The sequence below is a fragment of the Dermacentor silvarum genome, chromosome 3 (genome assembly GCF_013339745.2).
Source record: "Dermacentor silvarum isolate Dsil-2018 chromosome 3, BIME_Dsil_1.4, whole genome shotgun sequence".
NCBI classification, from domain to species: domain Eukaryota; kingdom Metazoa; phylum Arthropoda; class Arachnida; order Ixodida; family Ixodidae; genus Dermacentor; species Dermacentor silvarum.
Genome location: NC_051156.1, coordinates 73,704,964 through 73,731,104, shown reverse-complemented (window position 1 = coordinate 73,731,104; position 26,141 = coordinate 73,704,964). Strand labels below are relative to the sequence as shown.

Genomic DNA, 26,141 nt, shown 5'->3' with positions numbered 1-26,141 from the left:
GTGAAGTACGATGCATGTGACACTTAAAGAAGTGGTTTACTCATATTCTTATTCGCCGTGTTCGAGGAATTAGACACTAAATTAATCTAGACCTCTATGTCGTCCCCGGCGGCGGAAAGTAACCTTGAGCTGTGTTTCGTAATCACTGAGATTGCGTGAAAATACCGGACGCAGCAGAAACATGGTAATGCACAACACGTAGTTCCATCTTCATCTTTGCGCTTAAGTAATAAAATGCAATTTTTACCATAGCAAACATAAGGAGATGATGGAGCTATTTGTTTTGTTTTTTTCATGTACATGGAGACGCAGCTTTTGGCATCTAACAGTGCTTTTTAAGTTTTGAAACTTGTTTTCCAAGTTCACGTAACAATGGACAATGAAAACCACCTTGAAGAGCGATTATGTCCCATAGTTGTGTTCGGGTCTCAGGTGGATACAGCGGCAGTCAAGCTGAGAATGTGTAAGTGCCCTTACGAAGACGCCACGATAACGACGACGGAGAAAAAACAACGGACCACAGATTAAGATGCAGGAGTGCCGACTCGCCTGTTTCGCAATGCAGTTGGCGCGGCCAACTAATCTCCGATCGAGAACAGGCGCCTAGTATTCCACAGTGGTCGCTGCTTCCCCTCACCTTCTTTCTTCCTCGGGCTTTCTAAGTTACTATCCTACCTTTCTTGCTTCCCTTGATGCGGGCGACAAATATTCGCGCCGTGTGGCGGTCATGTCGGGAAACAAACGTATTAGAGCCCTTTCAGCTATTAAAATATTAGGTGGCCGGATGGCGCAGCGCGTTTTTCGATTGTGACTGCAGCGAGTAAAGATAACATCCGCCAATTTCCTAGAGTGAAGTATTGTGTCACCCGGGTAAAAGCAAAAGTACACGTTAATACCCAAATAAACGCTTGATATAAAAAGTAAGGAATGCCATATAAGAACATACGTATATAATATTAAAAGAGCCTTATGTCATCGATATCTATGTACAGGATGCATGATACGCAAAGAAGAAACAGTATATTATACATATGTATCAAGTAAACTGTAATATATAAAGGAAAGCCGCATCATATATTAAATGCAAGAAATGTAAGAATGGCCGATACGTAACTTTCACATATTTGCACTATACCGGAGCAGCTCGATCTTTGTGAAGTGTACATGTAATTCTACTACTTCTTCAAAATAAAAGGAATGTTATGTTGTAGTGACTGAAATTTCTAATTTGTTCGAACGCGGGGGAATGATCCATGTTTTCTTTTACGCTTGCACAATTGACTGCCGTGCTATATTATCAAGCTAGGAGCCGCACAAATTCGCCTTTCAAAAACTAAATAAGTACGAAAAATAGGAAAATGGCATAAGTGTTCCATTCTTACAATGCGGGGTTTAAAAAAATTGTCTCGCTAGATTGTGATGGTGGTAGCGGGCACCAAGGTAATATATGTAAGAACTACGTGAAATGCCTTGTGCGTGTTGACAGCTCTAGCACTATTTGTATGGCAAAATAGTCATTATGCATAGGACAATGGTCCTTATGATTAATTGATTTATTGTTCTATTGTTTAAGGCTTGAGCTGCCCTGCTAACACAGTACAATAATTCATTACGAAAGCAGTGCGCATGTACTGCAAACAAATGCAAATATGCGAAACAGAAAGCCTTCACATGCTATTTATGGTAGCAATTCATATTGCCGTATTTTCTGGATTATAGTCAGCAGGGAGAAACCTCTATACAGTAGAAAAGCAAGGATCTTATTCTCAACCAGTCATAGTCTGGGGCTTTTATAGATTTATTATAGTAGTCAATCCTTACCCGTTTTTATCCCCCACCTAGGGGGTATCTGAAAAAAAATATCAAATTAAGCATGTCGGATTTCGCAAACGCCTGCTCAATGTCTTCATCGCTTTCAGAAGCTGACATCTCCCACAGAGCAGTTTTCTGCCCAGGTTTCGTAATACCGTTCATAATAACTTGAGATGGGATGTTGCTTGTGCGCCGGGATGATCATTTTGCAGTAGAATAGTGTTGTGTTGTTGTGCGGCCAACGTTTAGAGGCGCAGTGTGTACTTGTTTTCTTCAAGCGTGCTTCCGACCTTCAAAAATAAAATGTTGTATAGTCGGCACCCACAGATAGTCAGATCCGCGCAGAATTGAACTTTTAAACTTGCATAATTCGTGTACAATAGTACGGAAAATACGGCACTTACAATGCGAAGAATAAAGCTATTTTTAAGGTACATTAACTAAATGTCCAATTCGGAGTTGTAGTGTGTTCTTCGTTACACTCCGGTCAAGGTCACTTGCTTTCCAGTTCGTGTCCTCGAAATAGATGTCACTACGTCTGTTTTCCATAACAACTGCTCCTAAACATTGTTGCGCAAGAAATAATGGTAGAACGGGTGACGGATGTACCTTGTCAGGTTCGCTTTCTTCTGTTACACAATGGGGCATTGCTGAAGACAGCAGGATGTCGCAATTTGTTTTATTTTGAAAAGCAGCCGGTGAAGTTACTGATATATTGCCGCAAAAAGCAAGCCCGGCAGTAGTGATGCCCTTCAGCCGCACTGAAGCGCAAGCATGAACCCTCTTGCCGTCTTTATTCTCTGCCTTAGCGCTTACGCATTAGCGCAAAAGACGAAAACGAAGGTAGGCTTTCAAAACCACTATTTGTGTTTGAAGTGTTACTTCTCAGTACATAGCGATGTTGGTAGTACATCAATGCAGAGGCCGGCGCATTCCGGTGTGTACGTAAATTACATCGCATTTTTATTCATCATTTCTTTCATGATTACCCTTCATCAGTAGGAACATGTAAGCGCTGCTTTCATGTTTAATAAAAACAGCTGTTTATTATGTCGACGTTAGAGCGCGAGCATCTGATTATTGAAGAGAAAGTAACAGAATGCTCAGGGTAGAAGTTTGCTTTTATACAACTTTCAATAGGTGGGAAAAGGTACCTATATAATAAAGCCAAAAAAAACAACCTGACAGAAAAAAGTATAAGATGCATTTATGCCCACACTTATAAAAGATTTTGTTTAGGTAGGCAAGAGAAAGAAAGAAAGCTATCACGTGGCACACATACCATATACAAAACGCGCGATGTTCAAAGGTGGGCGCGGCTGAGAAGTCATTTGCGACTGGCCGCTGTGGTTGACCACAGCAGGAAATGGCGTCGCTGCGTACAAAGGCAGTTGAGCATTTAGTTAGGCGAGCACGCAATTTTAGGTTACCAGGCCCCCATGTTAGCCAACGCGTCTGCTACTGCCTGGGAATTCATGGCGAATAAGTAGACAACTGTGCGTGTACAGATATTACAATCAAACAAAGTTTCAACGCAAAATCGAGGGAAACCTATATGAATCTTCATTGTTATTCCGAATGTGCTGTTGTGTTAGTGCTACAAAACTAGCAGAATGTATAAGGGTATCACGATCTCTTAGTAATATCGGACACTTTATTCCTAGAACTAATTTAGAGGTCGAGAACTGCGCTAAATCGCCGAATATGAAAAACTCTGTGCTAGAATTGTAACAGCATAAAAAATGGTGGTGCTATTGCGGTTAAACCTTCAACAGTGTTGCACCGGAACTTAAAAGCCAGGAACTCTGCGCGAAGAAGCCGCAAACCCGGCTAATCCGGCAGGCGCCGTCCTGGCAATGCATCTGCCACATACTAGACTAACGCCAATCACTTGAAGACAAAAAAAATAAGCGGAATTTCTTGCAGGGCTAAAAATATGTAAGCAATTAGCTTACAATACAAACAAAGCTAAGTAATAACAATACAAATAAATCAACTTGAACGCTTCATTCTCAGTGAGTTACGAACATAACTTCTTTTAGTGCAATTTAGGACGATGGAATCCGCCTAGGATGGCACAACGAACTTCGGCACAAAGCCTTTACGTTACGTTCCCGATATTTGCATATAAAGGCATTCTGTATTTTGGAGTCGGGCCTGCTATTGCTATGGCGCCACCTCGATCTGCATGGTGATTCAAGGCCTATAGCACAACGCTCACCAACCCTTTTGTGCGCTATAGGAAAATTTCCAAGGAACTCTTGGAATAAAGAGCCCAAATAGCACATTTTCTCATTGAACAGAAATTTCTCCTTTGTTTTTAAACCATACCGATGTTTCGTGGCGAGAACAACTACAGGTGCATTTCTGCCGTCATCGTCGCCATTGTCATCGCCGTCGCTGTCGCCATGAGGTTACGTATAAAGTCCAAGGGCGGTAAAATCGCCGCCGTTCGCTGCATGCGTGAGTAAAAGCGTGCCAGGGTGAGCCGGCGATCGCGGCTCTATCCCCCACCGGTAAGGGAAGGCAGCGGGAAGGAAGCTCGCCGTCTGCGGTCGCGCGCAACGCTTCGGGGGGGGGGGGGGGGGGGGGTCTACTCCAGGCGGCCACGCACGCCCGCGGGCCGCAAGGTTTCTGGAAGAGGGTAGGGAAATTGAGGGGGGGGGGAGCGTTCTACTCCTGGCGGCCCGGCGGCTGCGCGCGCCCGCCCGGGCTGCTGCGTATTGAAAGTCATCTGCGTCGTGTCGGAGACACAGTCAGCCACACGCTGTACTTTCGCGGCTTCGTTCGCGCTGATGCTAGCCGGAGCACAAAGGTCAATTCACTTGCGGCTGCAGCCGCGCTTCCTCATCCCAACGTTTTGACAGCGAGTTTCCGCGGGCATCGAGTGAGATGTGTTCATGTTTGCTAGCGCGCGTGTGGCACCGTACTTGTTAATTTAGTCAGTATGCCTATGTTTACAAGTTTACACGGCCAATAAAACTACTATCCTTAATTCCTATGGTTGTCTACTGATTTGCTGTCGCAATCGACGCTTCTCCTTTCGAGTGAAACTGAGACTTTTTTTCTGTTTTGCAGACGCTCTGTAATCTCACTCAATGGCATAATATTACTGTCAATTTCAGCAGCGTTTCATAACTAACACACTGCGAACTAGTGGAAAAGTTGATGTTGTGATTTATAGGTAGTAAACCGGTGCCATCAAGATGAAGCCGCGCATGGACACACGTGAGGCTTGTTCAGCCGCTTCTTCCAGGAAAACCACACATTTTAAGGCTCTTTCTCTAACCTTCATCATAAGTGTTCTGTTTTACATGCAAAAAGGCATAAAAGGTTTGCTGTTGTCTGTCATTGTCATACCACGGTGATTTTATACTGAAATCTGTAAAACACTTTGTGATGCAGCCTACTTTTTTGTATATTTGAAAAGAATTCTCAATTTTTTTTCAGTTTTTTTTTTTCTACAGAGATTTCTTAGAGTGTATGGAGACTCCCCGTTCCATTCCTGGAGTTGTGCTTTCCAGACTGATGTGATCGATCATCCACCGCTGCTTTTGCGAGGCCTAAAGACAAACATTGAACATATAGGTATACGTGAAGTAGGAGATTACAAGCTTGAAAGGTGCATCAAATATGTCTGTTCAAAACTTTGCTTAATAGTCTTGCGAAACTTTGAATTCAACAAGGCCTTAAACTGCCAGTTCACAGGCATAACTTGTTTCGAAAGAGCGGCAAGTTGGGCTAGTTGGTCATTTTTCATTTTTTTACATAGATATTTTATTTTGAGTGTACATGAACAGCCATTGGCCGAAACGAGCGCACACTAGGTCAAATAGAAACACCATGACACGAACCAGACACATTACAAAAAAATCACAATAATTATAGACAGCAATACAACAACCTAAACAAGCGATGAAAAACAGCAGTTTAGGTAAATATCTCCGTGCTATAAATGGATGAATTATAGATGATCTGCAAACGAGTCATGGGACAAACGGCACGCATTTCAGGAAAAAACGTATCAGAACATTTGGCGGCTTTCGCACGGGGCACACGAAATCGCAGTGACATCATTAACTTGTCACAATCGATGGAGCCACGTACAGCTTTAAAAAGAAACTGCATGTCACACTCAAATGGCCTGTCATTAAGAGATACATAATGAGGTCTGCTGGGAGAGAATCGTAGTTATAGAAACGATGGCGACTAATATATCTATCATAAAGGATGCGTACGAACTTACGCTGAAGCAATTTCGATTCGATTGCAATAGCTAAAGTAGACGTTATTCCAGGCTACTGACGCGAACTGGAGACGTGGTCTCACGAGAGCACAGCAAAAAGTGCGCAGACACTCGTATCGACGAAATTCTCTTTTAATCTAGAAATGACACCAGGGCCGGTATTTTGTAGCGATGCCTTTACAGTAATAATGCCTTTTCCGCTTATCGCGCTTTGTCAGTGGTCAGAGCGACGGTCCGCTCGCATTATCAACGTTGATAACGCGAGCGGACCGTTGCTCTGACCACTGACAAAGCACGATAAGCGCGAAAAGGCATTATTACTTTAAAGGCATCGCTACAAAATACCGGCCCAGTATTGATTTTTTTACTTATTTACCATATGGATAGTCTCTACTGAGGCCATAGGAGATCGTTATAGATGCTTATGCTTGTCCATTATATGTCGCAATCTGCGCAAACCAATTGAATCATGCAACCGGAAATGGAGGCTTGAGTCAACAATAACACCAAGGTCTCGTACATGGGCAGCACGAGATATGTTTCCGCCCAAAGGAGTATACTTAAACATAACTGTTTCGTGTTTTCTAGTAAGAGACAAAACGGAAGTTTTCTCAATATTTCATTTAAGTCTATTTATCAGGCACCCTTTCTCACTGTTGCCAATGTTAGCTTGCAAACGGCGGCAGTCCGCTAATTTAGTTAGTTTTATTTACCTGGGGTACCTATCTATCATGTTTTAGAACCGTAAACCTGAGTAAGGTCTTGTTAACTTCCCGCGTCCCTCGTGTTTGGTTGCTGGCCTAAGTTTAACGATTATTAACTGGTTTTCAGAAGCCGACCTGCAGAGCATAAAGCTAGGCAGACACTTCGTTAGGCTTTGCTTGCTACTCGTTCTGTATGGCTAAGATTGCCACGCAACACAGCAGCCACACAACATTGGCTCGCCGTAGGCATGCAATAAATCGTTCACTGTATAGTATACTAGCAATCTTTGTGAATTTCCATGAAAGTGGGGAGATCAGTACGTTGCAAAACTACTGAAATAATCGTGTGGGACTTTTAAAGCAAGACCGTACAGGAACAGTTTTGCTCCCTTTGGTCGTACCACAATCCACTCACTTGACGATCCAGTCGGATGATGCTGTGGACACTTGTCTTCGTGTAAATGCTATTTATAATATAGAAGCTTTAGATAGTAGCTGTAAGGGTGCATAATGGGAATTCTATTTGTTGTTTATTTCCCCTGTCTACCCGCATTGTGCAGGTGCACTCTGGTGGAGGAAATGAGCCAACCGTCTTCTATGGAGAATTTACGGATTACATGCGCAAAGTGCAGCACCAGTCTCGCTTGCGCCACAATTATTACAGGAGGCTCCATGGCGTTCCGGATCTGAAAGATAGTGAAGAGGTAAGTTAGCCAATTCAAGGCGATGTGCAAAGGATTAAAGCAAAAGGAAGGACTTGCAAATCCCCATGGTCAAAGTCTTAACCGGTACTGCGCAGAGCCGTAGACAAAACATGAGGCTTTCTGCTTTGAGTATAAACGTATGCATTGTATAGAAGAGCAAAGAAAACAGCACTAGTGATTACAGTACTTGCAATAACCATATTTTGCCGTTTCCGCATGTTGTCGAAGCCAAACATTCGTAGAAAAAAAAACGCAGTGTTACCATAACCGTGCCGCAGCAGATGCTACATCTCAGGTTGGCTTCGATAACACACAGCCCGCCTTGTCCTTCGGCGTGCCTGTTTACCGGTGAGCTGTCTTCAATAGCGGCATCATTTTTGGCGTTCTGCTGCGAAGCATAGTTTGCCTCGGTCACCCAATTATGGTAGGCACGTTTATCACCTCCAAATTCTTCCACTATGAGCGGCCGCTTCTATGAATGGCAGCGTAGAGTGCAGTCACGTGACACAATATTATGTCCGTTGGCATACACAGATTGAAAACACTTAAGTTCCTAATGGCGCAAAGGGGTCGAAAACAAGCCCCGAGGAAAGGCAAACCTAACGTGTTTGGTGGTATCCACTGCCCCATCTCAAAGAGATGCACGTATTATCCATTATTTGGCAGCCAATGGGGTTGCCTTTGTGTGGGTGCTCTCGTGTTCACAGTTTATGGGGGTTTGCCGCTCTTCGCACTCTCCTCTGGGAAAACAATTAGGCATAACGCATGCCTGGTATCTGTCCATGTAAGCGAAGCTTTCTTATGGACAATTATGCATGGAAACCCAACGTATCGTATGTACAATGTGCAGGTCTGTGTATTTACATAGGGCGTGTCTGTGGTTTCTATTCCTTTCTTTCATTTCATTTCATTTTATTACTTTTCCTTCTTGTTCTGCAGTTGTCTGCAACTTGCGAGGGGGTGCCATTCGCAACTGAGATACTGAGAAAACGTTCTGCATTTCCTTTTACATACAATGTACGTTTGATGGCGCCAATTGTTCCTCTCCGGTTGATTTAAAGTTCAGAGTACCCTTTTCCAGTTATACGCGAAACGCGTCTGCTTTTGCTACAGCAGAACCACCTCGTGCTCACGATGTCAGGCATTTAAACCACTTGCGACTGTAGGCATGCGTCATAAATTACTTGTGTGAACTAAGAACACATGTAGCGCACCACTTTTAGCCATACGTCACAGTCGACCGGGGCTGACGAGATGTTGATGACAGTTCAGACTGCAGAAACGGTGCAGGTTGTGTGGTCTGAAGGGAGTGCGTTCGCAGCAAGTCGATAGTGGTTATATAGTATGGTTAGAAACCACCACCAAGAAAGAGGGAATATGTTAAGAATGCTTCGCTTTAAATCTCACGCTGCAAGTTGTCGGCCAGAGCGTCAGAAGTGAGGGGCCGTGCGAGCAAAGCTAAGCTATGCCGCTGACAGGATGTGGAGCGAGAACGTCTACTCTTGCAAGAGAGAGAGATAGACAGATCGCCGGCTAGGTGGCTGTAGGAAACTCGGGATCGCCAACACCGAGGGTGTAGGAGACTCGGTGATGGAACCACGAATGGATTGTGTTCAGAAGTAAAAACAAAACTGAAAACGTATAATGCATAAAAGAAAACATTTAACAATAGGCTTTGCATTCGCACATTGCCCGAAATAAATGTGAATGTAGGCTGGATGTGAAAACTCAGGATGCGAGGATTTGGCCCATAAAAATAGTTTCGAATATATTAGCTCTTTTCTTGGCCTGCCAACATTGAAAAGCATTAAATATGGTCAACCGTTGTCGATTGATCTTCCAAGTTGTCTCGTGCAGCCGAATCAATTCTTCGCCTAATGGCAGGCAGAAAGCGGTGTGCTCATTTCATCGCCGTCGCCCACGGTAGTTCACGCACCTTGTCTGCATACATCGGAAATGGTTTGTTAAGTCAAATTACGCTTCAAGGTACTAACATACCTTCGGGCAAACATATAATCTGATTGACCCTTTAACGTATAGGTTACCTTCTTTCGAGTTAAAGGAAGCTACAAGCTACAGGCTTTCGGCAAGTTGGCTCATTAGTACACTAAAAATTCTTGGTGACCTAGTTGTTGTAAACTGCGTAGCATAATTCTCTTGACGCAAGAACGCACCCACACAATAACATATTCAAAGGACGATCGCGAAATACGGAGCTCATTACTGTATTTAGTTACTCAGCCGTGATAAATGAAGATTTCTTGTGTTGCCAACGATGACATTGCACAAAATACTGCGCTGGCGGCTTTTCAGCCGTACGCGAAATATTACTTATGTCACGAAGCACTTGGAGAAGTCAGCGTTCGCGACTACAACGACAAAGCAGCGAGAGGTAGCACAGCCAATCGAGCAACGAAACAGGGTTTGCTTGCTTGCTTGCCTTCAAAAGTGGCTCGTACCCACTATGGGGGATTGGCCAAGAATCGGGTGATTGAAGGAAAACAATTATCGGAGTCTAATAAGGATCACTTTTGAAAATTTTTGAATGACGAAAGGAACTTATTCATATAAAATTTAAGAATTTACCAAGGAAATCGTCCTGATTCAATTATGTACCCCACAACAACTGCACCAACATCACTATGACAATGTCCGAGAGAAGAGGCACCAAAAGCTAGAATATTGTGTATCGTTAAATTTAATCCAGCACTGGTAAATTTTTCTTCTAAAGCATGTTTTCTTAATGAGGAAAAACGGCGTCATGACAGGAAGAAGTGTTCTATTGTTTCGTCTTCACCACAGTATGAGCACAAGGAGGAGGGCGCCAGACCAGATCGATGCAGATAAAAGTTTAATGTAGGAATGCGACATCTGAATTTCGTAAAGAGGACTTCAAGTTTTCTATTATGGCAGAATTTTCTGTTCCAAGGAAATAGGAGGTGTCGATAATCAGTTAGATTTGTTAATGGCAGGTTCCAGGAGTCTTGCATGACTGCCCGTCTCCTGAACCTAGCCGCGGTTATGTAAGCTGATACAGAAAGAATCGGAAGGATTGGACCACTGAGGGCAGCTCTCGCTAAGCTGTCAGCTAATTCATTAATAACTTATCCTTTGTGACCAGGCACCCATACCAATCTAATTAGCTTTACGTTAGAAGGAACAAGACATTGGAATGTACGCGAAACTTGTGAGCCACTATTTGCAGTGAGAGCTGAACATAATGAGAAAGAATCCGTTACGATTACAACTTCCGAGATTGATGAGTGCACTTTTCGTAGAGCCAATGTCACTGCCAGAAACTCAGCTAGAAATACTGGTATGTAGTCTGGAAGTCTTAAGGAGAACGACCAGTCGAAAGTGGAAGAGAAAATTCACATTCCAGATTTTTCTTCTGATTGCGAGGCATCTGTCGCTATGACGGCTTTTATTTTTAACTCCAATAAGTGATTTTCTAATAGCCCATTTAATATATTGTAAGAAAGGAATTTGGCGTTGTTTGGGAGACGCCGCAAATCGAAGCATTTGAAGAACTGAAGCGACGCCTACAATCGCCGCCCATCCTTGCGCATTTCGACGAAAACGCGGATACCGAAGTCCACACCGACGCAAGCAGCGTAGGACTCGGCGCCGTGCTTGTGCAGAGGACTGACGGACTAGAAAGGGTTGTAAGTTACGCTAGCCGGTCGCTATCGAAGGCGGAATCAAATTATTCCACAACAGAAAAGGAGTGCCTCGCCATCATCTGGGCTACATCAAAGTTTCGCCCCTACCTCTATGGCAGGCCCTTCAAAGTTGTGAGCGACCACCACGCCTTGTGTTGGCTAGCTAACTTGAAGGATCCTTCAGGTCGCCTCGCACGATGGAGTCTGAGACTTCAAGCATTCGACATCACCGTCGTTTACAAGTCCGGGCGAAAGCACTCTGACGCCGACTGCTTGTCTCGCGCCCCCGTCGAACCGCCGCCACAGGATGACCAGGATGACGACACTTTCTTGGGACCCATCAGTGCCGACGAATTCGCCGAACAACAGCGAGCCGACCCGGAACTAAGGAACCTTGTAGATTACCTGGAAGGCAAGACCGTCACTGTGCCGAAGGTGTTCAGGCGAGGATTGGCGTCGTTTTTCTTGCAAAACGACATTCTCCTAAAGAAGAACTTCTCGCCTCTCCGAGCCAACTACCTCCTCGTGGTACCCTCAGCATTGCGTCCAGAGGTTCTGCAAGCTCTCCATGACGACCCAACGGCTGGACACCTCAGTTTTTCCCGCACGCTCGCGAGGATACAAGAAAAATACTACTGGCCTCGCCTCTCTGCCGACGTCGCCCATTACGTAAGGACATGCCGAGACTGTCAGCGACGCAAAACACCGCCGACAAGGCCAGCCGGACTTCTACAGCCGATCGAGCCACCTCGCCGACCGTTCCAGCAGATTGGGATGGACTTACTGGGGCCTTTTCCGACGTCGACGTCCGGGAATAAATGGATCGTCGTAGCTACGGACTACCTCACCCGCTACGCCGAAACAAAAGCCTTTCCCAAAGGCAGTGCTGCCGAGGTAGCCCGATTCTTCGTTGAGAACATCCTCCTGCGTCACGGTGCCCCAGAAGTCCTCATCACCGACAGAGGTACTGCCTTTACGGCAGAACTAACTCAAGCCATCCTGCGATACAGCCACACAAGCCATCGCCGGACCACCGCCTACCACGCGCAGACGAATGGCCTCACCGAGCGCCTAAATAAGACCATCGCCGACATGCTGGCAATGTACGTCGACGTCGAACACAAGACGTGGGATGCCATCCTTCCGTACGTGACCTTCGCATACAACACGGCCGTGCAAGAAACGACGCACATGGCGCCGTTCAACCTGGTCTACGGAAGGAACCCGGCAACGACGCTTGACGCCATGCTACCGGACGTCACCGACGAAGAAAATCTCGACGTTGCCACCTATTTGCAGCGTGCCGAAGAAGGTCGACAGCTCGCCCGACTGCGCATCAAGAACCAGCAGAGGACCCACAGCCGACACTACAACCTTCGACGACGCTACGTCGAGTACCAGCCCGGTGACCGTGTTTGGGTCTGGACTCCGATACGCCGACGAGGACTTAGCGAGAAGCTGTTACGTCGCTATTTCGGACCATATAAGATCACCCGACGCATTGGCGCACTGGACTATGAGGTCGTGCCAGACGGCATTTCGCAATCACAGCGGCGCCGGGCACGACCTGAAGTCATCCACGTGGTGCGTCTTAAGCCTTTCTACGCCCGCTGACAAACTTAGGTACTTTGTTACTTTGTTATTGTTTTTTTGTTATTTTGTTTATTACGCATGGTTTTGTTTTCGCTTTCGTGTTTGTTCGTAGCATCGGGACGATGCTTTTTAAGGGGAGGGTATTGACACGTACACATGTTTATCTTTCACCGGTGGCCGCTTTCAACATTGGCTGACAAATGTTAAACGTTATCGCTCGGCGCAGGACGCGCCTGCATTGGAAGCTTCTCGGACGTTATCAATGCTTCTATCCGTCGTCTGTGGTCACCGACGCCCATGTAATCTGATTCTATGAGCGACGAGAATTGTCTAGAACTTTCTGGAAGACACGCGGGCATCAGGGATTAATCTGGAACCTTCGATGACTCAGGTATAAAAGCCGACGCGTTTCGCCGCTGATCAGATTTCGACGATCGCCGATTGTGTTCGCCGCTATCGTTGTGCTTCAAGTGTAACTTGCTTTTGTGGGCACAGGTTCGCCCAATAAAGAATCAGTTTCGTCATTCCCAGTTTTACGACTGTTTGCTTCATCGTCACTACTACGTGACATCTCCAAATAATTTGGAGATTCTCTCTCTCACTGCAAATTGGAGGGATCTCACATAATCGTACATCTAAGGGACCAACCAGTGCCTGCACGAAAACGACCTGAGGAGTGTGGAACCGGGGCCAGGAAGATTGAAAAAAAATATTGCAGGCTGGGAAATGCAAATTAGTTGGAATTTTATTGGGAATGCATACATTTTTAAGAATGTTTGGACCGTTAATAACAGGAATCTGCACAAAAGAGAAGGTAAATGTGTTTCTAGGTATAATGCATTGTTGGCAACGAACTTTGGCAATTCAAGGCACAGGCGTAAAGCTTACCGTTCCAGAAGAACAAGGGGATGTAATTTGTATGCCGGCGCACCTGAATATAGAACACATCCGAATTCCAAAATTGGCCGTATGTACATTTTATAAATCATCACAAGAGAGTCTCTCCGCATTCCTGATCGACTGTTGCAAAGCCTTCTTCGCATTCCAATCGCTCGCACTCCTTTTTTTATTTATGTATTCAATGTGCGTGCGCCAATTTAGCCGGTCATCGTATATTATGCCCAGGTATTTTACCGAGTCCACCTGAGGTATGTTCTGTAGGCGGTAAGTTAAGTTTATATGTATTGGATCTAATAAAGGAAAAACTATTATTGCGCATTTACTGACATTTAGGGAGAGGCGAATATTCAGTAACCAGTTTTCTATGTCGCACAGGTATGTTTGCAAACGATTATATAAAGAGTGGATGTCAATGTCAGATGCAAAAAAGCAATGTCATCTGCGTAAACATATATGTATATGTCATTATGACAAGGAATAGAGCTTAGTAATATATTAAATAATAAAGGGGACGTGACAGCTCCTTGTGGAACTCGACGCGGTTGTCGGCGACTATTTGAGGAACACCCTTTCAAAGAACAATAAAAATTTCGGTCAGTCAGACACTCGCTAAACCTTTTTGTTATGTATTTTGGGAAATCAAGGGTAATTAATCGATTCAATAAAACATCCTGTTCTACACTATCGTAAGCTTTTGATATATCTAAAGTAACTAGAGCTGCAATTCGTCTCTGGCGACGTGCTAGTTTAATACGGCTTTCCAGGTCCACATGAGCGTGCCAAATGGAACAGCCAGATCTAAAGCCAATTTGGAAAGGGCTGAGCACTTCTTTCTCCTCTACTAATTTTATAAGACGAAAATTTAGAATTATTTCTATTAATTTCACTAAACAAGGTTTATCTCTCGTCGTCGTTCTCGCTCCCATAGCCACATACCCACGGCTTCTTATTTCACAGTACAATTATCTCCCCCGCGGAAAAGGAAGCCGTCCCGGCGACCTAGGGGTAGCACAACCCAGGCGGATCATAGTACGGCTTGAGACGCTGGACATGCACAATGTCGCGTCCTCGACGGCGATGATCCAAAGATAGCTCGAGGGGTTCGACGATATAATTGACTGGAGACGTTTGGCTGATCACGCGGTATGGGCCCTGGTACTTCGACGCGATTTTCGGTGACAGTCCAGGGGTAGGGGCTGGAACCCAAAGCCACACTAGCGAGCCAGGAGCATAGGATGCAGGAGCATGTGAAGTTTCTCGATGGTGCTTCTGGCGTGGCTGGTCTTCGGACGTAAATATACGTGATAGCTTGCGACATTCTTCTGCGTGTGCTGCAGCTTCAGACAAGGTAGTGGTTTCTGTGTTGTCAGGGCGGTACGGAAGAATAGTGTCCATTGTATAAAAAGGTTCGCGTCCGTACAGGAGAAAGAAGGGCAAAAATCCCGTTGTAGTCTGCGTGGGGGTATTATAAGCGTAGGTTAGAAATGGTAGAACATGATCCCATTTGGTTTGGTCCGATGCAACGTACATGGCCAGCATGTCACCAAGAGTTCGATTAAATCGCTCGGTCATGCCATTAGTCATGCGGATGGTATGCAGTAGTGGTGCAATGAATCGTGGGGCATTCTTTGAGAAGAGCCTCGATGATGTCGGAGAGGAAGACGCGGCCTCTGTCACTGAGTAATTCCCTGGGAGCTCCGTGGCGTAGGATGACGTTGCGCAGGAGAAACCAGGCGATGTCACGTGCGGAAGCGCTGGACAAAGGAGAAGTTTCCGTATAGCGCGTAAGATGGTCGATGGCCACGGTTACCCAGCGGTTGCCGTCTGATGTGGTAGGCAGAGGTCCATAAATGTCGATACCTACTCGATCAAAAGCACGTGCTGGGCAAGGCAAAGGCTGCAATGCAGTGGTGGAAGCGACGAGGGCGATCTTCGCGGCGTTGGCAAACGTGACAGGAGCGGACATAATGACGGTTGAATCGATACATCCCTCGCCAGTAGTATCAAAGGCGTAGACGCGCGTAAGTCTTTAGTACACCTGCATGTGCGCACTGGGTATCGTCGTGGAACCCTGCACAAATATCCGAACGTAGATGCCGAGGGATGACAAGCAACCATTTGCGGCCGTCCGGGAGGTAGTTACGACGGTACAAGAGCCCGTCACGAATGGAGAAGTGATGTGCTTGGCGACGTAAGGCGCGATTGGTAGTGGTTGTCGATGGGTTGGACAAGAAACTGAGCATTGACAAAATCCAAGGCTCTTTCTTCTGCTCCAGAAGGATATCCGTGGCAGCAAGGGAAGACTCGAACGATGGTGCCTTCGGGGAGGGAAACTCGTCTGTTAGTCGTGAACGAGACAATGCATCCGCATGCGAGTGTTTTCGGCCAGAACGGTACAGCACTCGAATGTCGTACTCCTGCAGTCGAAGCGCCCATCGAGCAAGACGACCGGATGGTTCTTTCAAAGACGACAGCCAGCATAGCGAATGGTGATCAGTAATCACGTCAAATGAGCGGCCATAGAGATACGGGTGGAATTTGTTTATGGCCCAAATTATAGCCAGATACTCTTTTTCCGTTATAGAGTAGTTCGATTTAGGTTTAGTGAGTGCACGACTGGCGAAGGCGACGACGTACTCATCGAAGCCAGCCTTTCTCTGAGAGAGAACGGCACCAAGGCCGACGCCACAGGCATCCTCGTGGATTTCTGTTGGAGCGCTTGGGTCGAGATGGCGCAGGATTGGGGGAGACGTCAAGAGACGACGAAGCTTCGTGAATGCGGCATCGCAATCCGGTGACCAGGTCGAAAGGTTGTGGTCACCACCAAGAATCTGCGTTAAAGGTGCTATTATGGTGGCGAAATTGCGGATGAAACGGCGGAAATATGACGCTAACCCAATGAAGCTGCACAGGTATTTCAAGGTCTTTGGTCGTGGAAACTGGGCAACAGCTTGTAGTTTCACCGGATCAGGGAGTACACCTTCTTTCGACACGACATGGCCGAGGATGACCAGCAGCCGGGCAGCGAAGCGACACTTCTTCAAGTAGGTGGCCAGCGTCGGCGACGCATTTGAGGACGCGTTCAAGTCGAAGTAAGTGAGAGAGAAAATCAGGTGAAAAGATAACGATGTCGTCCAGATAACACAGGCATATCTGCCATTTTAGGCCACGCAAGATGATGTCCATCATTCTTTCAAATGTGGCAGGCGCGTTACACAGGCCAAATGGCATCACAGTGAATTCAAATAAACCGTCGGGTGTGATAAAGGCCGTTCTTGGACGGTCTGACTCGACCACTGGCACTTGCCAGTACCCGGATCGTAAGTCTAAAGATGAGAAGAATTCGGCACCCTGGAGGCAGTCTAGCGTGTCGTCAATGCGGGGTAGTGGATAAACGTCCTTCCTGGTGATCTTATTGAGGCGCCCGCAGTCCACGCAAAAGCGAATTGTGCCATCTTTCTTTTTGACAAGCACTACAGGATAAGCCCATGGACCGTGCGAAGGTTTTATGATACCGCGTTGGAGCATGTCTCCAACGTGCTCAGCGATGGCGCCACGCTCCATGGCGGATACACGATATGGCCTCTGGCGTAAAGGCGCATGGTTGCCGGTGTCGATGTGATGCAGAACAGTGGAAGTACGGCCTAAGCGAGATGGTTGTAGGTCGAATGACGTGCGAAAGCGGTCAAGGAGATCAACGATCTGAGCGTGCTTACTTGGAGTCAGGTTGGGATCAATACATCGATAAAATGTTATGTCACACGGCAGTGTCGGAGGAGAAACATAAAGGGTCATAGTGTCAACCTGAGGAGAAGCCGGGTCGTCAGGCACATCATAAAGGAAGCTTGGCTCGATTGCATCAGCATAACCAAGACACTCATCATGGAGCAGGCCAGCAGGGCAAGGAAACAGGTTTGAGACATAAAGTACGCTGGAACCTTGTCGAACGGCAAGAAGGGCAAAAGGAAGCACGAAGGGGCGATGGTAAGCAACAAGTTTAGACGGCGTGAAAAGAACAGTAGAGTCGGAAAACCCAACGCAGGAAACGGGTACAAGTGCGGCAGAGTATGGAGGAATCTCGGTGTCTGCGCTGACGAACACACGACCGGAAGCGTCGTCAGTATATTCAAAAGCGTGGTTGCCAAATGGCGACAGAGCTAGTTCCGCACGGGCACAATCAATAACGGCATGATGGGATGACAGAAAGTCCCATCCGAAAATCATGGCATGGGAGCAGCGAGGCAGAACAACTAACTCAACACGGTATAAAGTTCCACTTATAACAACACGCACGGTACACTTCCCTAAGGGTTCAATAGGCACAGCCATTGCGGTGCGTAATGAAACGGCAGAATATGGCGTCGCGACTTTTCTTAGTTGAAGAAGAAGCTGGTTCGAAATCGCTGATATTGCTGCTCCCGTGCCTACAAGCGCAAGAACGGCAATGTCATCTCCATAATCTTGAAGGACGTTCGCAGGAAATAAATTAGGGCTTGAGGAGTTCGGTGAGATCGCAGTTCTTGCCTCCGGAACGGCATTCGTTAGTTTTCCTCTCGGATAGCTTCAGGGCGACGCACAAGCGAAGACAGAGAACGCCGACGGGGTGACGGAGACCGATGGGTATTGAAGGTGCGGGAAGCAGCAGGTGAGGCTTCGAATTGCTGAGCGGCAGGAGCGTAACGGAACAGAGTCGAAACCGCTGCTTTGCACCCTCGGAGAATCCAAAGGATACCATCCGCGCCGGCGGCAAAACCGTGCTACATGACCAGGCAGGCCGCACGAATAACAGGGCGGTTGTCGTGGGTGCGCCATGGATTGACAGCAGCGGGCTGAGACTGATGGAGATATTGGCGAGGTGGGCGTACAGGCTGCTGTGGCGGCCAGTAGCTGCTTGTAGGGGCATATGTTGCAGCTAAATGCGGTGGTGAGGGCAAGGCGCTGGTTGATCGAGATTGAATAGCAGCATACGGGGGCCTTGAATTCGCGACAACGGCAGCATACAATTTGGAACAGGCGTAGGAGGCGGTTGAAGAGCAAGTGGGACGACGTTAGCGACTTGTTCCTGTATCACCTCACGGATATCGGGAGACAAGGGCGACTTTGACGCTTGACTGGCTGGCAGAAGAGAGAGTTGGCGTGCAACTTCTTCTCGTACAAATTGCTTGATTTGGTCGAAGATCTCTGAACTGCAAGTAGCACTGACACCGTCACTCAGAGCTGAAAGCGCGACGTCCGGAGCGAGAGCTCGGCGGGTAGACAGCCGTTGTTGGCGCAGGTCTTCATAGCTCTGGAAAAGCATCAGGAGGTCGTTGACCGTCTGAGGATTCTTCGCCAAGAGCATTTGGAAGGCATCTTCTATGCCTTTCAAGATGTTCTTGATCTTGTCATCTACGGTCATATCTGGGTTGATACACCGGCAAATATCAACTACGCCTTCAATGTAACTGGTAAAGGTTTCGCCCTTTCGTTGGGCACGACAGCGAAGCTGTTGTTCAACTCGAAGTTTGCGCAGAGCAGGGCGACCGAAGACCTCCTGAAGTGTCGTTCGGAAAGCTGTCCGGGTGGTAAAGTGAGCCTCATGTTCCGGAACCAAAGATGGGCGACGCCGGAAAGGTAGAAGGGGACGTAACCAAGCTTGTCAAGTTCAGTCCATTTGTTGTGGGCACTCACTCGGTTGTACAGTGACAGCCAGTCCTCTACGTCATGATGGTCAGTGCCATTGAATATGGGAGGATCCCGTTGGCGTGACGCGCCAGGACAGACGACCGGAGGCGGTGCCTGGGGTGGATTGGGAGGACTAGTCTCCGCAGGCATAGGATCTGTGACAGGGATCGTCCGGCTTCGGAGTTCCAGTTTTGCAATAGGCCTAGCACCTTCCACTAAATGTCACAAAGTACTTAGGGAAGTCAGCGTTCGCGACTAGAACGACAAAGCAGCGAGAGGTAGCACAGCCGATCGAGCACCGTAACAAGGTTTATCTCTCGTCGTCGTTCTCGCTCCCATAGCCAAATACCCACTGCTCCTTATTTCACAGTACAGTTAATTCTTTTCTTGGTGTAAGACAGCTGGTACACATATGAATACTAGCTATATGCAAGTTGTTTGTGTCACGGAATGGCTAATTTACGCTGCTTACAATCAAGCGGAGTAGTTAATTGTGAATACGAAATAGCGGGACACCTCATACCCGTGCATTTTTACGCTCGCGTTATTGGTGAAATAGTAAGACAAGGGAAAACATAAGAAAGGCATAAGAAGCAGTCACCATGCGCTATTCTCATATGCGGAATAAGAACGACTTAAAACAACGGCATGTACTATGGTTTGACAGCATGTTCGGGAACTCGCCGCTCTCGGCAGCCTGAGTGAATCTCACGATGCGACGACCTCAAGACCATCTTTGGGAGAGCGATAGCTGAGGGCTGCTATGAGGAGTCGGCCTACCACAGCTGCGTTTGGCGATGGGTAGAACCATCGTTTGAGTTGGAGTCACCCATGCGCTGGGTGTTCACCAGAAAAAAACATCGTGATGTTTTCATACGAATGCTATTTTTGACATTGCCAGACCAGATAGCCTTTCCTGCTATCGCAATAATACTATGGGCCCATCTCCAAGGTTGCTCAGTTTTAAAAAACGCGGGCAAAAGTCATCTATGATGACGATCCGAGAATGCAAAGAGCATTTTTGGCATTATGAGGACAGTTTTTTTTTCGACTATCTAACAGTTTTCTGGAAGCACTAAGAACGCTTTATTGCAGCAATTTCTGCACACAAGCGTTATCAATCACCTGTATAAAGCTAAGTAGGGACTTTCAGTCTTTCTACCGAGCCAGCCGAAACACATGACAACCCCATTATCTTTGGCCGTTTCTCGCTCTAATTGGCATAATTTATTTAAGTGTACTTGGTGTATAAAGTGTACATGGAATAACATATACCTATGCCGTGTATAATAAATTTATTTTTGTCTAATAAGAATGCTATTTTCACCCTGGGATAGTCATCGTAAATGGGTTCTGCCCAAAGTTTTTCCTTAACTGTGAGCGAGTGCATCGATGTTTCACAATGTGCACGACGTAATACTTGTGCAACTCCCTAGTTCTGTGGAGATGAACAAGATATAGACGTGATTGAAAATGTTCATTTGACACTGCTGTTACATGGCTGTGAGAAAAACGATGACAGAAGTGCGCCAAGGTTCGCTCCAGGAAATAGCAGGGAGAAATAGCATGAAGAAATGGTGGATAACAATCATTTCAAACTTCGTTTTACCCGAATATTTATTGACGTGAATTTAGAGAACTTATATTGGTTCTAAAAGTGCCAAATGAATATCGCAATGAGACCCTTTCTTTCCTTGTTTCAGTTGAGTAACTACGCCCAAGCGTGGGCTGAACAGCTAGCCAAGACGGGACAGTTCAGGCATAGGAGCAGATCGCCCTACGGAGAGAATATCTATATGTCCTACAGCAGCGACCCCAACGTCAAAGTTAACGGTAAGACACAGTCATTCGAGTCTTCTCCTATTATACCCAACACGCTGAAGGCCTTCCTGTGTACGAACAACTGTCAAATGCAACGTTATCTTTAGTTAGGGCGGCTTGCAGTGAATGCATTTTCTAAATGTACTCGATATGATAAACTGTTTCAAGGAGTTCTTAAACACTGTTCCTGCTGTTTTTAAAACAGGTTGAGTCAGAACCCAGATATATCATAACCATCCGGTCCAACTATTACTTCAGATAATGGTATTTTGTATAGGTGATCGTATGTTTCCAATGATAACGTGCACTTATTTTACACGGAAGTTCGGGAGTTTATGTACTTTTTTATCAGGCAACAGTTGCTCTATAAAGAATTGTCGTAATTATTTCATGTTTGGCCATGATCTTGGGTGGAAAAGCAAGGAGGTCTGACTCAATGCCTCCGTTTTTATTGCGATAGCTATTATACGGGCACTCTAGGTGCATTTCTGCCATCGCCGTGAGGTTACGTAAAATCCAAGAGCGATAAAATTGTTGCCGTGCGCCGTATGCTGTATGTGCTAGTGAAAGCGTACGAGGGTGAACCGGCGATCGCGGGGCAATCTCGCCCGGGTGATAGGGAGGAAAGCGGGCAGGAAGGGTGCAGTCTTCCACAGCGGGAGAGGCACCCAACGTCGCGAGGCACCGGAGGGAGGGGAGGGTGGGGAGGCAGCGTCCTACTCAGGCTGCGCGCGGTCGAGCGGCCGTTCTTGAGAGCGGTTTGCGTTGGGGTAACAACAGTCTAGGTGCATCGACGGTTCGTACCTTTGTGCGTTCAGTGTGTTCTCGGCGCTTAGTTTGCATTAAAGCGATAGACCACACGAAGGTCACTTCGCTCGCTGCTGCTACCGCGTTTCCTCACGTGGGCGTTTTAGCAGCGACTGTCCACGGTCATCGAGTGTGATAAGTTCATGTTAGCTGTGCGCGCTCAGACTATGCGTCTTGATTAATTAGCTAGCGAATGTTCACAAGTTAATACGCCCGATAAACGTACTATCCTTACTTCGTATGGCTCTCTGCTAATTTGCTATCGCAATCGATGTTTTGCCTTGCGGGTGATACTGCGACATTCTTGACAGGGCAATGTTTGGTATCAGCGCTATGAGAATTTGTGGAAGAACTGTAATCTTTTCGGTTGTTTGTCATACACTGTGTATGCATGAGAACCATTTGTAAAGTTAAAAGTCAGTATAAGACATCTATTCAGTGAAAATACCCTTGAACAAAATAAATTTTTCTGTTGATAAGCAGTTCCTTTGAGATATGAGGCATTGCAGACAGGTGATGCTAATAGCATTGTAGTTATGCAGGCTTATTTGACCACATTACGTGTAGGTCCGTGCACACGTTACGCAGTTCATGTTGATTACAGCTTTTGACGCCAAATGCCATACTAGTACATATTCACAGTGTCTGCATGAGAAGCGCAGTTTAAAAGCACAACAGAAATACCAAAAACGAAACACAGATGTCAATACAGTGTTATCAGGATAAATTATAGGAGGAAAGAAAGATAAAATCAGAAGGCAGGGAGGTTAACCAGAATAACGTCCGGTTGGCTACCCTACACCGGGGGAATGGGAAAGGGCAACACAAAGATGACAGGCAGAGGGAGGAGGGAAAGAAAGAAGGGAAATTAGTGGTGAGTTTGCTGACGCGTGTGTTATTGCACTAATAGTGACAGACTTTGACACAAGCCCGTCGTCCTCAAGAAGCACAAAAGTGCCTTCACCACTTCATGGGCCGACGAGCGATGGGAGCGGTGTTCGAGCAACACCTGCCCTGAAAGCGTCCTATTGTGCAGTTTATTTTAGCACGTTAGCAAGTTGTCTTTTTGGGGCACATCGCGGACAGTGGCACCGAAGGTGGTCGATAGTTTCGTCGGTGCCGCAGACCTCGCATGCTGCACTGTCGGTCACTCCAATTATTGTAGAGTATGCCTTTGTAAAAGATAAACCCTTACATGATAAATTATAAGGCTTTTTACAAGCATACGGGTATGAAGACAGCACCTCAACAGCACATTATTGTCATCAGCCGATAATTTTATAACATACCTACATTTCTACAAAGCCGATCCTGTTTGGAAGCACATGATAAAGTGGGATGTCCAGATAACAAAACAACAACCATAATATTATGAGCACAAAGGAAAGCCACCTGAAGTTGACCTAACGAAAAAAAAAGCCATTGGTGAGTCACATTCTTGCATTATTTCAAGAGATCACAAGGGCATGAAGCTTAGATACGTCGAACGCTCAGATACGTCAAACTTCACACATGAAAACCAGGTGTTAGCACACTTTTATTTCTTCGTTCTCCTTCGAGAAACACTCATCCGCCACGTTCATTTTTGTGATCCCACGGCCCAGAGCATACAGTGTGAGTGCAATCGTATCTTCCCAACACAGAATTATCCTAAATTTTTATGAAGGTTTCCACTGCTCTTCGGGAGTCACTGTTCTTGCTCGAAGTTACGAACAGTAGTGAATCAACTTCCTTATATATCGTCATTTTTGTTTCTGCCTTATAATACGCCTATGTATTTTAGCATCACCTCATTAAGACCTCGCCTTAGCCTCCCTTCAAGGCAGCGTCATCCACATGATGTGGTGTCATGTTCTGCGCATATTTGCTGTGCAGTGAAGTCATTCTGGAAACTATTGTTTCATCAACATCACTTCGACAACCTCTGCTGCATGTCCTCAATGCTTGGAGCAATGCAGACTATCGGGAGCATCCCCGCAGTTAACATCAATGAGACGTCGGAAAACATGACACCGCTCGATGTACCGCCTCAACGGTTTCATCTGAGAGGCAGCGACGGAGAACAGAGCCGAAGCCCATTATCATTTTTTCGTGGTGCAGAAGACAGGTCGGGGCGGAAAATTATAGTACTGCCTATAGTCATTCTGAAGCCAATAAATAGTTTTATTTTTGTTACTATAAGTAAATTGAGCTCTTTGATTCCCTGATCTTCCTGTTTCTTCTTCTAAATTTGCACTTTTGTTTTGCAGGCAGCGTTCCCGTAGATTCATGGTACAGCGAGATCATGTTTCACAATTACAACAGCGATAATTTCAACCCGAAAACAGGGCACTTCACTCAAGTCATCTGGAAGGGCAGCCGCTGGCTGGGCACTGGCGTCGCTAGGTCACCAGACGGCAAAGTGTTTGTTGTGTCTAATTACAAACCCCGCGGAAACATGATGGGTCAGTTTCGAAATAACTGCCCAAGGCCGAAATCCGGTGGCGAAATGCAACAACGCAAATATAGTGGAGTGAAAATGTAAAGACGTCGGAACTGCAAAGGATAGAAGGGGCTTATGGCAGGCTGGTTGCACAGACCGCTGGTCCCATGGGCTCTGCTTCCTTTAAGGTGTTTTTTAACAGCGCGTAGTAAATATGTGAGTTCTTCATACAAACGAATCTGTCTCCTTTCACTGCGTTTGGCACCATCGAACACTCGTTTTTTGACAGCGCTCCTATATTCTCGAGCTGCTCAATGTTTGTTTTTGGATTAAATTATGAAGGGCCGCATCTGTGCCGCGACTACATTCAAGATTGATTTAATTTCTCCAGAAGCAAAAAGGCCCGGACCAAAAAGCTGCATTGAAGCAAATTTACGTGGTCAGAGCCCGTTTACAAAATGGCAGAATGGAGCAAGAAAGTTACGGTACAGTGTTCACATACATCATAAATAAACAAAGAGTATACATGCAGTATTTCAAGTGGCAACCGAAGGAAATTGTGAAGCAAACCTTTGTACATCACAGCTCTCAAATAACATAAAATTTACAACACACTGCCAAGTGAAAACAACCCTGTCACAGAAACCAGAAAAGGAACGATAACAGCTAAAACAATGTTTCAGTAATGCAATATCGCACCGTGCCGAGCATAATTCTTGCACTTGTGCACAACCATCTCAATCACAATGATTTGTTAATGATCAAGAACTATAAAAAAACTCACTACTGTATCGTGCAAAACACACGCGCCTACTACCTGCGGCCATACTGCAACTGCGTGGCCATGCTGCCATTGCCCAGCAGGGTAGTGTGGGCTGTGGTCGATGAGCAGTGTTGCCACATGAAAGAAATATTGATGCTGTTTTAGCGCGTCGATGTTAAAAACTGTGCTTTAAAAATGATATTCTAGAACTTGCTTTATTTTTGAAAAGGTACACGAGGGCGACATAAACTGCCTGTACGACGCGTTGGCTCTGTGACTATTATGAAGTTAAGATGGTATGGGCTCCGGAGGTTATGCGCTGAGGTAATTGCGCTGAGGCGAACGCGCATCACATTGTGCTCATAAATTCATGTTGCTTGTTCTTTATAAAACCTATTAGAATTATTCTTACCGCTGTGGGTGCATAAATTTCACTAACAACGTTTGTTTAGTGGACGTTCGCAAGCGTAGCTGTAAAATAAGTTCTAAAACTTATTGCAATAAATTTATAGTGAGGTTTAAAACGGAGTAGCTCAACATCCCTACTGAGAAAACGCCGTATGCCCCAGAACTCCCGTATCCAATAATCGCATATGACATATGGGAAAGACGGCTTCTTATATGAGATCTCGTGTTTCATATATCGGACTATTGGATATGAAAGTCATGGGGCATATTGGTTTTTCCTGAAGGGATCATTGTCTTAATCAACCTACAGTTACGTCCACGTCAGGATGAAGGCCTCTCCCAGCGATCTCCAATCATCCGTGCCTTGCTCTAGTTGATCCCAACTTCTGCCTGCCTAATTCCGCATTTCATCAACCCACCTAATTTTCTGCCGCCCTCAACTGGGCTTTCCTTCCCATGCCTTCCATTCTGTAACTGTAACGGTTCACTGGTTATCTGTCCTACGCATTGAATGGCCTACCCAGTGCCTTCTTGTTCTCCTAATGTGAACTAGAATTTCGGCTTTCGCCGTTCGATCTTTCATCCACATCGCTCTCTTCTGGTCTCGTAACGTTACGCCTAACATTTTTCCTTCC

The 26,141-nt window shown here is 46.1% G+C and overlaps 1 protein-coding gene across 1 annotated transcript; it reads left to right on the top strand.

The window, feature by feature from the left end:
• Nucleotides 1-2,534: 2,534 nt before the first annotated feature.
• LOC119443862 (Golgi-associated plant pathogenesis-related protein 1-like) lies at nucleotides 2,535-25,128 on the top strand. Its single transcript, XM_037708482.2, has 4 exons — nucleotides 2,535-2,655; nucleotides 7,323-7,466; nucleotides 20,989-21,118; nucleotides 24,163-25,128. The coding sequence occupies exons 1-4, from the start codon at nucleotides 2,587-2,589 to the stop codon at nucleotides 24,435-24,437; spliced, it is 618 nt and encodes a 205-aa protein (XP_037564410.1). The 5' UTR covers nucleotides 2,535-2,586; the 3' UTR covers nucleotides 24,438-25,128.
• The last annotated feature ends 1,013 nt before the right edge of the window (nucleotides 25,129-26,141 follow it).